The sequence below is a fragment of the Kogia breviceps genome, chromosome 1, assembly GCF_026419965.1.
Source record: "Kogia breviceps isolate mKogBre1 chromosome 1, mKogBre1 haplotype 1, whole genome shotgun sequence".
NCBI classification, from domain to species: Eukaryota; Metazoa; Chordata; class Mammalia; order Artiodactyla; family Physeteridae; genus Kogia; species Kogia breviceps.
The window spans coordinates 189,381,559-189,394,554 of record NC_081310.1 but is presented as its reverse complement, the minus strand read 5'-3'; the positions used below and the strand labels follow the sequence as shown (position 1 = coordinate 189,394,554).

The 12,996-nt window shown below is 55.4% G+C and overlaps 1 protein-coding gene across 19 annotated transcripts in view; it reads left to right on the top strand.

Annotated features, from left to right (window-relative positions):
• Positions 1-12,996, top strand: part of ARHGEF10L (Rho guanine nucleotide exchange factor 10 like) — a 168,767-nt gene that overhangs the window by 50,837 nt on the left and 104,934 nt on the right. For all 19 annotated transcript variants that reach the window (XR_010837194.1, XM_067016341.1, XM_067016382.1 and 16 more), the window contains 2 exons: positions 4,592-4,783; positions 5,531-5,564. Coding sequence is in view for 18 of the 19 variants with exons in the window: in XM_067016341.1 (XP_066872442.1) it covers positions 4,592-4,783; positions 5,531-5,564 (226 nt within the window). In the remaining variant the exon portion in view is untranslated. The remainder of the gene's footprint in view (positions 1-4,591; positions 4,784-5,530; positions 5,565-12,996) is intronic.

Genomic DNA, 12,996 nt, shown 5'->3' with positions numbered 1-12,996 from the left:
AAATTGGTTTTTCATCTGAAATTCAATTTGCTGTCCAGTATTTTTATCCGGCAACCCTCACAGCGGGGCCCTGGACAGTGCTGGTAGAATCCGGACCCCATCCTGGAGGAGCTGGATGCAAGGCCATTTCTCCCATTGGGCCCAGCTTCCTGACCTCTTGTTCTTTTTGGGGGGTGGCACTTAGCAGAATGGTAACAAGCCAGGGCGTTTTCTCCAGTCCAACCCTGCCACTGCCACTGTGAGCTCAGCTGAGTGACTTGCTGTCTCTCTGGCTCCGTTTCACCACCCACAAACATGGGGATAATAACGATACCCTCTCCTGTGATGTTTCAAGGTTTAAATACAGGTGGGACCCTGGCATGTGGTAATCAATGGCTCAGTGCATGGGAGGTGCTATCACTGGGGTGTTGGCAGGACGGGCCGCCTGTGCTCTGCTCTGAGCCCCTGGGCAGAGCCCAGGGAGGACTCTCCCCCCAGCCCCAGCCTCCCGTGTTCTTTTCTGAAGGGTGGGGGATCAGCAGGGTGGACACACCTTCTCCATAGCGTGAGGTGGCTTCCTGGGTCCCGGCCTCCTGGATTCGCTGGGGACTCGCTGGGGTGGGCTCTCCCGAGGACGGGGCACGTCCAGGAACAGCACAGGCGTGTGTGGCCACCTCCAGCCCTGCCACCTGTCTGGGTGGGTGGGAAGGGCTCAGTTCAGCTCTCAATTATCCAGGGATGGGCCTCCTGATTTTTCCTTCTGATAAGGAGCTGTGTCTAATTGCCTGGGTCTCAGGATCCTGAACAGAATCTTGGGGACAAGGGCATTTCCTGATTCATGGCCGTGGCTTTGGGTCCCAGGATGTCCGCACCCCCCCCCCCCGCCACTGTCATAGGCACCCTGAGCCCTTTCTCCTACACACCAAAGGGCCAGACATGCAAACTGAGAGCAAAAGTATCTTATGATGAAATCAATTCAGTTCCGTTCAGCAAACATTTGATGAAAGTTTACTGTTCTGGGTGTATCTGACATTGCGGGCTGGTTTGAACCAGCGCCCCACATAAGCCCCCTCCTCTCTTTAGCACCGGCTCAGTCTCTGGGCTTTTGCATTATTCTCTGGCTGTATCTGCCTTGCCTCAGCCTGTAGTGAGCTCCTTGACTTTGAGGGGCCATGTCTGTCTTCTGCTTGAACCTCCCGGCCCAGGGGCTCTCGGGGACAGTTCACTGGATGCGGCCATGACTGTGTTGATTGCTGGGCTAACTGAATAGCTATTTGTACTCTTAAAGGGAGAAGGTGCAGAAGTAACCTAAGTCCCTGGACGCATCCTGGGGGCTGGGTCACCTGGGGCTGGGCCTGGCCTGTGAATGGGGAGGGGCTCTCCATCTCACCCAGGGTCAGGGCCTGGGCTATGACTCAAGGCAATATTAGTAGTAATAACGGTAATGATAATGACGATGTAATCACAGTGATGGTAAGTAGAATCGTCATCGTAAGAACAGCTAACATTTAGCGAGCCCATACCTCGCACTGGGTGCTTTAATGTTTGTCAGTTCATTCCATCCTCCCAGCAGCCCTGTAAGGCAGTTGCTGTTTTTGTCCTCATTTGACAGATCAGGAAACTGCAGCTTGGTGGGGTAGGGGGAAGGGCGATGACATGATTTGACACCCACACGGCCAGTATAAGGGAGAGCTGGAGTCTGAACCCAGGTGGTCTGACTGTGAAACTGTAGTGGCAACAATGATACAGGCCACGTGCAAAGGGAACCCTCCCCCCACTGTATGCCCGGCGGATTCAAGTGGGAAGGACCGTGGGCGCTGAAGCCCCTTTGGTCAGGATAGGTCTGAATCTGGTGGTCTAGAAATAGTGGGCAGGGACTTTGTGGTCATTTATTTAAACTTTAAGAACTGCAATCCATAGACCTGACAATAGGAGAGTGTGTGTGTGTGTGTGTGTGTGTGTGTGTGTGTGTGTGTGTGTGTGTGTGTGTATTCAGGAAATACTTATTATGTGCCTACCATACGTCAGGCACATTACCAGATGCTGGGAATATGACAGTGAAGCAGACAAGAATACCTGCCCTCCGGAAGCTTACATTCTAGCACAGGAGACAGACAGTAAAATACATAAAACAGACTGTGTGTCACATGCTGGTAAGGGCCACAGAGAAAAAGAAAGCAGGCAAGGCAAATTGGGAGCTCCCGGGTGTCACTGGGGGCAGTTTTGGTCCTGGCAGCCTCATTGGAAGCTGACATATGGTAAAGACCTGAAGGAGGTGAGAGCAGGAGAAGACGCCTGGGGGAAAGAACATTCTGGACCCCAGGACTGAAAGTGCAAAGGTCCTGAGGCAGGAGCAGAGCTGGCACTTCCATGGTACAGCAAGAAGACCGGTGTGGCTGGAGTGGAATGAGCGAGGGGAGAACAGTAGAAGATGCCATACACACACATTTTATATATGTGTGTACATATACATATCCAAAACGGAAGTGTTGAAAGCAATATCAAAAGTAATACCAAATGTGACTGGGGAGGGCCGGTTAGCTCTGGGTTTCTGCTGCAGTCAAGCAGCTGAGGAAGGGTCTTCTTGAATTTGATACACTTGCACCTAAAATGTTCTGCTCTGGAAACCCCAGGTCACTGTGGGCGGGGTGGGGCGGGGGGGCGTTGGATTTTTCTGGTCAGTGAGACTGCTAGAATCAGATATGTCCATCTGTCCATCCGCTGGCCCGTCTAGCTGTCTCTCTGCTCCATCCACCTCCCCACCCATTTACTTATCGATCCATCTGTGGACAGTCCTGTCCTCAAGGATCTCGGGCAGGGAGGGGACAGAAATTACAGCAGGGGTCACTGTGTAATACTCACATCCCAGGCACTATGCCAAGAGCTACATCTACCAGAGGAGTTCTCCACCAGGGGCAGTTTTGACCCCCAGGGGACATTTGGCAATGTCTGCAGACATTTTTGGTTGTCATAGCTGGAGGGTAGAGGCCAGGAATGCTACTACACGTCCTATAGAGCCCCCCAGCACAAAGACCATGCAGCCCCGATAGCAGGCTGAGAAACCGTGACCTACATCTCACGTCACATTCACATCAGCCTTATGAGGCAGGTGCTGTCTCATTCTCCAATTTACAGGGAAGAAACCAAGGTTCAGAGAGGTGAAGGGGACCCAGACAGGACTGGGTGGGCCCCAAGCTCATGCTCTAAAACGTGTGACATGAGCTGTGACAGGCCTGCTCCGGACAGCCCAGGGAGGGGCGATGAGCTTCAAACCAGCCCACATTGTCCCTTGAGTTGGGAGTGGGTTTGCACGAGGTAGGGAGATGGGCTAAATGGACGCTTGAGGTTCTGTTTAGGCTCAGATTCTAGAAAAGAAGTCTTCTAAGGAAGAAGACGGGGTGGGGGGGGGGCGACCTCAGCTTGCTGAAATGGGCCGAAGGTGATGGCTTGTTATGCTCGTTAGGATAGAGGATCCATTTCTTCACTTGTTTAATGAAACAAGCGAAGTTCTTGTTCAAGTTTTCGGAGTTCTGCCCGTCGACTGAAAAAAAAAGCACAACCTAAAAGGAGAGAATTATGTTGTACTTGAGGGACTTACTGAGGACTTAAGCCCCGGAGGCAGCCTCTCAGATAGCTCTGAGGGACTGCTCCTAAGAGGTGAGGGGGGAGCCAGGATATACAGGAGTTTTTTTGCAACAAAGATCAGGTAGTGAGAACATCAAAAGATTACGGTTAACTAAAAGTAAACCAGGCATCCCAAGTTAATGAATTTAGCACTCTTCTGTATATGGGAAGTGCAAGAGGCTGGGCTCCTTGAAATCATTCCTTTGATATGCGCTTTAGCTATCTGGGGCCAGCATCCTGTTCTTTCGGGCCTGAATCCCCTCAGGGTACACCACTGGGGTAGCTGCAGTGGCCGATGCCTTGATGGCTGCAACATCCTTTGTTTACTGATGTGGCTGGCGACATACCCCAGGCCAGGACCTGCCCCCTTAAAGGGACGAAATAAATCATTACACATTTTACAGGAACAGATGAAGAAAACAAGAGGCTAAGACAGAGAAGGGATGCGGGCAGGGATCCTCCCAGGGGAGAGAAGCAGGGAGTAAGGCCGGGCTGACCTTCATGCTGGGAGCCCGGGCCCCGAGCCCTGCCCCAGCCAGTCTGTGCCCTGGTACCCGAAAGCTGGCTGCCTTCAGGCTCCCCTCCCCCGTGCATGCCAAATAAAGCGCAGGGTGCCGGGATCATCTGCATATACGCAAAATGCAAAGACATATCACACATGGAAATACGCACGAAGGTGTGTGTCCAGACGCACGTGGGCAGATGCATTTATAAAACCCCCTTGCTTACAAAATAGGAAAGTAGAAAACAAGAAAACCAGAGACTTACATTCAAGTCCAGATGCACACACGCTCGCCTTGGAAGCTTGCTCCCTGCCCTTAGTCTACTGCCTATCTGCTTAGAGCCCCAAGCCAACCACAGGAACCTCGGGGCACAGGAGGGCCACCCGCGTGCTCTCTCTCGGACCCCCAGATGCTCCCCACTTGGAGCCCTCTCTCTGGACCAAACCCTGAGACCCCACCGCGGGCCAACTCCTCCTCCCTTCCAGGAGATCAGCTGCTTCCTGGAGGCCCAGGCCCCTCCCCCGAGGCAGAGGACGACCCTGGCGAGGCCTTTGAGTTTGATGACAGCGACGATGATGACGAGGACACCAGTGCTGGCCTGGGCGTCCCAGGCGCTGCTCCAGAGAAGGAGGCGGAAGACGCCCCACTGATCCACTTGGACTCCACCCCCGTCGCTGGTAAGGTGCTCTGGAAGCCCGGGGGTCTTCCCATTTCCAGATCTCCGGGGCTACAGGGAGCTCAGGGCTGCGTGGAGGCTCCAGGCTCCCAGGGATGCCTTGTGGCTCCTCCACTGTCCCCAGAAAGCAGGAAGGGAAGACAGTCCACTGGGAAGAAGCTGCATTCCATCGCTCCCATTGGGAACTGGAGATTCCTAGCATTCCTGCAGCATCTGGCGCACTTTGGCGCGTCGTCAATGGCAGTGGTTGGCCGTCGGTTGTGCTTCAGCGACAGTTACTGCCCTAGGCTTGTCTCTCTGAAGCTCCCCTCTCCCCGCAGCTTCTCCCAGGGAATCACAGCTGGCAGAGCAGCAGCCTCCCAGCGCCCTGGGGGCGGGAAGGCCCTGATAAGGCCGGGGTTAAATGGCAGCTTCTGTCATCGGGAGGGACTGGGGACTGGACCGGCAGGAACTTCCTGCAGGCTTGGGGACAAGGGGCTCCTTGAGGGGCTGCGGGTGAGGGCAGGCCCAGAGCAGGCAGCATGACTGGTTCTGGTCGGAGCTGGGGGTGGGGACAGGCAGGTAGGACTGGTAGGGGAGCTTAATGATAGTGTGCGGCTGGGGGAAGGCAGGCAGGGATGCAGCAGGCATCGGGCTGGCGGCCCACCTCTGGGGCCCCCGGGGAAGCTGGGAAAGGGGGCGGGGATGCGCTGAGTCCCTCGGGCCAGCCGCCGGCCTGACGGGCTCTGCCTCTGCTCTCCTCCCGCAGACCCAGACCCAGAGGCTGCACCGCCCCAGACACAGTAAGTGAGCCTCGTTCTTTTGCTCTGGCAGCTGGAAAACGAGGAGAGACTGGGTAGGAGGTGTGGGAAGGGGTGGAGCTGCGGCTGTGAGGGCTCAGGGCAGGTCTTTGGCTAAGGAGAAACGCATTTCAGGATCCCTGGGCCGGAGGGAAGAGGTCAGTCCCTAAACCGCGTTACTTTTTCCTTTATTTTTCCCACAAGCCTGTGAAGTGAAAAGCAGGCCTGGCTCCGCATCCTGGCTTTGTTCCTTGCCAGCTGTGTGGCTAGAAGGAGTCACATAAACTCTCCAAAGTCAGTCTGTTCATATGCAAAATGAAAACAATGAAGTACCTACCCACTCCATTGGGTTGTGGCTCTCTGGTGCTCCACGCGGTGCCACCCTCTGTAATTGTCTTTGCCATCGTCATTTGTTTTGCCAGTACCGTTCCTACTCCCTTTCCTGTGACTGTTGCTGGGGACTCTGTCCTTCTCCACCTGGGAGCCTGTCTGAGGCAGGGCAGCCTACAGGCTAACACCCCCTGGGTGTTGGGGTGATGGCCTGCATTGTACTCTGGGCCCAGCACTGGCCATGGGTCCTTGTGTAAGTCCCAGTCCCCCAGGCCTTGGTTTTCTCATCTGTAAAATGGGCCACTGCTTCCTCCATAGAAGAATGAAGAACTGCTGGGTAAGACACCTAGAGACACCGCAGGCACCTAATCAAGGCAGTTTTACCAGCACTCCCCCTGTGGTCTTCAGCAAGTTGGACCGTGCATTTGGGAGTCGGGGGGCTGGAAAGCTGAGGCCTCTTGGAGCTCTGCTCGGCTTTCAGGACCTGGGTGTTTAGAGAGTCCTCTTCTAAGGGAAGCCTCAGTGGTGGATCTAGGCCCTGGGGTTGATGGCTGGGGCCCTGAGTTTAAATCCTGGCTGCCCTAGTCTGGGGAGGGGTGTCTGAGCTTCCCTTGTTTTTCTAGAGTGAGCTGAATCTGGGCGGCTAATTCTCAGGTGTCACTCAGCTGGAGGTCTCAGAGATGCAGATTGTGGCCCTGGGTCCGGGAGCCAGGGCAGTTCTGATTCAAATTCAAGCCTAGGAGTCCTTGTTTGTGCTCCTTTGCTTGTCGGAGTGGGTGGAGCCTGGGAGGGTTTCTGCTGGGCTTTTGCCACTGTGTAATTACAGCCAGAAGAGGGGCCAGGCTCTCCTCCCTGGTTAGGGACCTGAAATGAATCAGCGATTCTGCACCTGGGCTGGGAAGTGCTGACATTGCTGTGATCTCCCAGGGGTCACGTCCCTCCAGGGTGGGCCAGGAATGAAGCCACCCAGAAACTCAGTCTGGACAGGGAAGCAGACTCATCCAGGTGGGACAGAGGGTGCCCAGGGAACAGGGACACTGACCGGTAGGGGCGCTAGGGGGGGTCTTGGCTGAGCAAGGGAGCATAAATTCACCGGTGGAGAGAGAGGAGGGGTCCACACGAGGAAGCCACTGAGCAGGGACGGTGGCGGGGGGGGGGCAGGGGGTTGGGAAACGGTGTGGGCAGCCAGCAAGTGCACCCCTTCCAGGGGTCTGGCACTTGGTTTTCTCAGGCTGTCCTTCTGGAGACCCTGGTTCCCTGACCTCAGAGTCAGGAGCATAGCCGTCTGGCCTGGCCCTGCCGCCTTCTCTCTGTGTGTCCTGGAGACCTGGTGACTGCGGCCAGACGCTGTGTCTGGCTGGTGCTGGTGCCCGGCTGGTGCTGGTGCCCTGTGGAGGCCTTGTTGCAGTGGCCCCCAGAGCTGGTGCTGTACTGCGTCAGAATCACTCAGTGTGGGCCACGCGTTTCTGGGAGAGGGGCCCAGCCTCTGCCTTTAACCCACCACCCGCCATTCCGTAGCACGCGCACCTATCCTATACCTGGTCCTGGTGTTGGCCTAGCTCCCTTGAACACCATCTCCTGGAGGTTCAAATCCTCACTCAGCCCTTCACTAGCTGGGTGGCTTTGGGCTCCCTGTGAAGCTCTCTGAGCCCCAGTTTCTGCATCTGTAAGATGGACGTGTTCTCTGCCGCTAAGCATCGTGAGGAATAAGTGAGGCTGGTTGTTTCTGCTCCTGCCTCCTAACCAGTTTGGATGTCTCCAGCGCGATGTGGCCGAAGGGGCGGAGACTGTGTGCCCAGTGCCTCTGACTCCTGGGCTGGGCCTGGGTTGCCAACAGGTGTGAAGAAACATCACTTTTTTTTTTTTTTTTTTTGCGCGGTATGCGGGCCTCTCACTGTTGTGGCCTCTCCCGTTGTGGAGCACAGGCTCCGGACGCGCAGGCTCAGTGGCCATGGCTCACAGGCCCAGCCGCTCCGCGGCATGTGGGATCTTCCCGGACCGGGGCACGAACCCGTGTCCCCTGCATCGGCAGGCGGACTCTCAACCACTGCGCCACCAGCGAAGCCCTAAACATCACTTTTGAGAGCCCTTCATGGGGCAAACATTCATGGGCTGTGAGTCCCCTGCAGAATATTGATTGTAGCAGGAGTCCCAAGAGACTTCCTTTCTAGCCCCTTAATTTTACAGATGGAGAGACTGAGGGGTGGGGTTTGCCCACAGTCACCCAGTGAGATGCTGGAGGCCTCCTGACTCCTTGTCCGTCAAGTGTCTCTGTGCTACTCCCAGCTTTTTTCCCTCCCTTCCAGGTCTCCGTTTACTTAAGTTCCACCTCCTTCACCGGATGGTGAATTTCCACTCTGGAGTCCTCTGGGAGAAGAGTCAATCCAGATTGCTTTCCTTCTCCTTGGTATCCAAGACAAAGGGAAAAAAAATATCTTGATTTTCTTTCTTTCTTTTCTTTTTTTAAAAAAAAAATTTCCCAAAGGTAGTCACTAAGCAGACATTGCTTTGAAAAAACAAATCTCCAAGTGGAGGACATTTCATCTCTTCTCACTGCATTTCTTTCACGGTCCCTGCCTGAAGGCTTGGAAATGGCCTTGGGCTTTGCCTGGCTGCTGCCTACCTGGCCTCCAGCAAAGCAAGGGCTGCCTGACTCGAGGCTCCTGACAGCACAGTTAGAACCACTGCCCAGATCCGGGCAGCCTCAAAGTGACCTCACTCCCTCCCTAGCTCTCATCCACAGCTGGGGAGGGAAGGGGGTGGGAGCGCCGTGGGTAAAGTGAGGGCTGGAGTCCGGGTCTTCGAGGGCCTGGGGAGCTCGGGCTCTGAGCTGCAGAGAGTTGGCTTCGAGTCTCACCTGTTACTTAATACCTGTGTGTCATTGGGCAAGTTGTTTCCTGTCCCGAGCCTCACTTTCTTAATCAGTAAAATGGGGATAATAAATCTACTTTCTTGCAGGGCTCTGTGAGGTGTACGTAAGTTAACATTGATTCGGTGCTGCATCACTGGTTATGAGGACAGCTGAGGCTGACGGGCAGGCCAGGTGACCTGGGCAGGGGCACCGGGTCCCTGTCTGGCTGTGAGGCCTGTGGACTTCCCGGTCCCTTCACCTGGGAGGTGGGATTGCCCAGAGGAGGCAGCCAGGCTGTTACGGGGTAGGCAGAGCTGCTGGCTTTGCTGAGTGTGCGTGGTGCTGAGGCCCACGGGGTGATTTTAGGGTCGGGCCCCGCTGCTCCACAATCCCAAGGAGTGAGGGGGCCTGGGCTCTCGTCCGTCCTGCTGCCGGGCAAAAGAACCTTCAGCCTACTCGGCTAGCTGCTGCCACTTTCTCTTTCCGAAACAGGACGTATTATCAGATAACAGCAACAACGAGAACAGCAATAATAGCGAATGATAATAGTAATAACAGTGATTGTGTTTACTGTGTACCAGGCACCAAGCTAAATGCCCAGTCCCATCTCTCGTCTCTAGGAAGTGGACACTTCATTACCCATGTCACAGGTGGGAAATTGAGGCTTGGGGAAGTTAGGTGGCCAGAGTTACATATAGATGGTACCTGTTCATTCAACAGAGACTAGAACCAGGGCCTCTCCGACCGGAGGCCAGGTGTTTGACCATCACCTGACCCTCCAGGGATGCGCTGGGGACTCAGGATCCAAGCTCAGGACTTCAGACTTTGGTTCATGCTGGGAGGGGTGGCTGGCTCCATATGAACGATCCCCTTCTGTGTGTGTTTATTGGGGTAAGAACTTTGCCTCTTATGAGATCTAACTTTGCCTCTTGAGCTCTTGGGAGAGTAGTGTCCAAGCTGTTGCTGGAATGTTCCCATAGACCCCCACCTGGGGAGCCACGCAGAGTGGCCTCGGCCCTGCCTGAGTGTAACTCTGGGTGGCGCCCCTTCCCTTGAGATGGGAGCAGAGTAAAAGCAGCCCCCTCCCCTCTTGCCCCACACAGAGGCCTTGTGATGGTAGAGGGGTGTGGAAGGGCATCTCCATCTGCAGGACGGCTCCACGGGGATAGGCATTTTTCTTGGTGGGGGAGGCGGGTATTTTGTTTGCTGCCATATCCTCCCGGCTTAGCATGGTGCCAGGCACAGGGCGAGTGCTGAAGGCATCCCCGTTGAATGAACGATGGATTCCAATGGACAGAAGGAGCAGCCGGGTCTGAAAGACGACTCTCAGTGTCTCCGTGAAAATGAAGAGAAAACAAACGGTGTGGAGACAGAATCTCTGCACCGGGGTTCTGGCTCTGGCAGCTGACTGAGGCCAGGACAGAGGCCAGCGGGAAGGGAGGCCTCAAGCGGCTGAGTGGCTGATCCCACCGATGCCACTCAAGTCGGCTGCTGTTTCCTGACTCACACTCCGAGTTGAGTGCTTCCTGCACAAGATCTCATCTCCTAGGCAACGCAGCCCTAGGAGGCGGGGCTACCGATTATGCCCATTTTGCAGATGAGGAACTGAGGCTTAGAGTTGCAGTAGTTTACCCGAGATCTTGCAGAGCTGGTGAATGGCAGGGCTGGAGCTTGGCCCGTCTGACTCCACAGCCATCCATCCGCTGGAGCTCACAGGGTTGGGCCTTTCTGGTGGACTTTGAAACCTGTGAACTCACAGCCACCCTGAGCACCCAGTAAGTACTTGCTGGGAAATGAGAGCGTGTAGGTCGCAGGCTCCCTGTGTTTTCCCGGACTCAGGCCGCGTCTCTCACCTCTGAGCGCACCACGCCCTCTGGATTTGTTTGCTTTTCCTGCCCAGTTTCGCTGCCATCCCCACCGGCCCCACTGCAGCCTCAGCATTTCCTGTTGGCTCCTGGCCCGGCTGCAGGGACTCTCAGTGGCTCCCGGGAGGTACTTGTCCTGCCCCTTCCTGGGCTTGTCCAGGCAAGATGGACTGTGTTGCCCACTGGCCAGCGTCTCTCACCCGGGCCTGGAGCCTGAGGGAAGCAGCTGGGCAGCTGGGAGAGCCAAGGAGACCCATCCTCCCTGGACGTACCAGGTGCCGAGAAGATCAGACCAGGCTTGCGGAAGCGGTGTTTGAACAGGATGGAAACAGGGCGCTGCAGGGCCTGCCTGCAGCCTGGCCTTGTGTCTTCTGAGGGCCGAGGGTCTGGGGAGCATGGGGGCTCTTGGGGGGCAGCTCGATGAGGCTGGAGTATCCCCCGGCCCCGGGAGGAAATGGAGGTGTCCCTGAAGGTTTGTGAGATTGCTGCAGACCCAGTCTGGAGTTGTTTGGCATCCCGAGCTTACCCTTAACTTGCTGTTTCCCCGGATCCAGAGCATTCATAGCCTCCTGTGTCCTGTCCTGCAGGGACTCCATGGGATCCGAGGACTGACAGAGACAAGCTTCTCTCCCAGTGGAGTCCCTCATGGGAGGGTTATGGGGACCCTTTTCCCATGAAAGACCTCTGTCTGGCCCCTTGCCAGTCCCTAAATTGGAAAAGCTGTATTTTTGTTTTTCCCCTTTTCCACCCCTGGCTACAAGGGGTTTCCATATAGGAGCTATGGTCTTTGGGTCACAGACCCTTTGAGTCCCCAGTATGAAGGCCACACAGTCTCTGGCCTGAAAAAATGTACACAGGTTCGCATTCATTACATCGAGTCCCCGTTCAGGAATGTGTCAAGTCCACCCCTGGATCCCTGCAGTGACAGGACTCTGCCTTATGCGTCTTCCATCCCAAAGCAGACACGGTACTAATAGTTTACACGTGCACGGGCGTTACAGTTTATGTGGCCCTTTCCACACGCATCTCACTTTTATTTGCACAACTGTGATAGGCAGGTTAATGTCTCTCTCCAAGACTTCCATGTTCTAATTCCCAGAACCTGGGAATGTGCGACCTTGTACAGACGTGATGAAGTTAAGGGCCTTGAGATGGGGAGATGATGCTGGATTATCCAGGCGGGCCCAACGGAATCACACGGATCCTTATAAGGGGGCTTGTGGAGTCAGAGAGGGATTGAAAGATGCTGTGCGGTTGGCTTTGAAGATGGAGGAGGGGCCACGAGCCGAGCCAAGGCTGCTTGCAGAGGCTGGAAAGAGGCAAGGGAGCAGATTCTCCCTTAGAGCTGCCGGAAAGAGCACAGCTCTGCCGACACCTTGCTTTTACCCTAAGTGAAACCCATTGTGGATTTCGGAACTTTACGGCTGTAAGATAATATACATCTGTGTTTTTTTTTTTTTTTTTTTTTTTTTTTTTTTTTTTTTTTTTTTTGCGGTATGCGGGCCTCTCACTGTTGTGGCCTCTCCCGTTGCGGAGCACAGGCTCCGGACGCGCAGGCTCAGCGGCCATGGCTCACGGGCTTAGTTGCTCCGCGGCATGTGGGATCTTCCCGGACCAGGGCACGAACCCGTGTCTCCTGCATCGGCAGGCGGATTCTCAACCACTGCGCCACCAGGGAAGCCCACATCTGTGTTTTTTGAAGTTACTAAGGTTGTGGTAACTGTCACAGCAGCAGTAGGAGACTAACACAGCAGCCCTGGAAAGAGGGAATTCTTACGGGTTCCGTTGTGCAGGCCCAGAGAGGTGCATTCACTGGTCCAAGGGAGCTGAGTGGCAGGTAGTGGCGCATGGGTTCAAAGCCAGAGGACCGGGGCTCTGCTTGCTCTTCCCCAGCAGCCCCCTGCCCTTTCCCTCTGTCCTCCATCCTCCACCTCTACTGAGTGCCTGCAATGTGCCAGGCGTTGCAGCGACCGAGGCAGACAGTCCCTGCCCTCAGGGGGCTGACATTCTGTGCCTTGGTGTGTTTATGGGCTCTGTAGCCAGATCATAATGGCCTGCGCGTATTCTGCGCTTATTATTCACCAAGCCCTGTTCTGAGAGCCTCTCCCACCTCCAGTAATGCTCGTGACACTCACAGGTGGGTGCTACTGTAATCCCCATTTTACAGATGCAGCAGCAGGTGCAGGGAACACACGCTGTCAGCCTCAGGACATGGAGCTGAGATGAGGCAGAGCCACGGTTGAACCTGGTTGGCTTCCAGACCCAGTGTTCTAACCTCTGCCCTCCCGTCTCTCGCACAGATCTGGTTTGGACCTTGCCTGTCTTCCACATCGGCTCCACAACCCAGGACCCGTTCATTGTCTGATCTGCTTAACCTTCCATTTCGTCT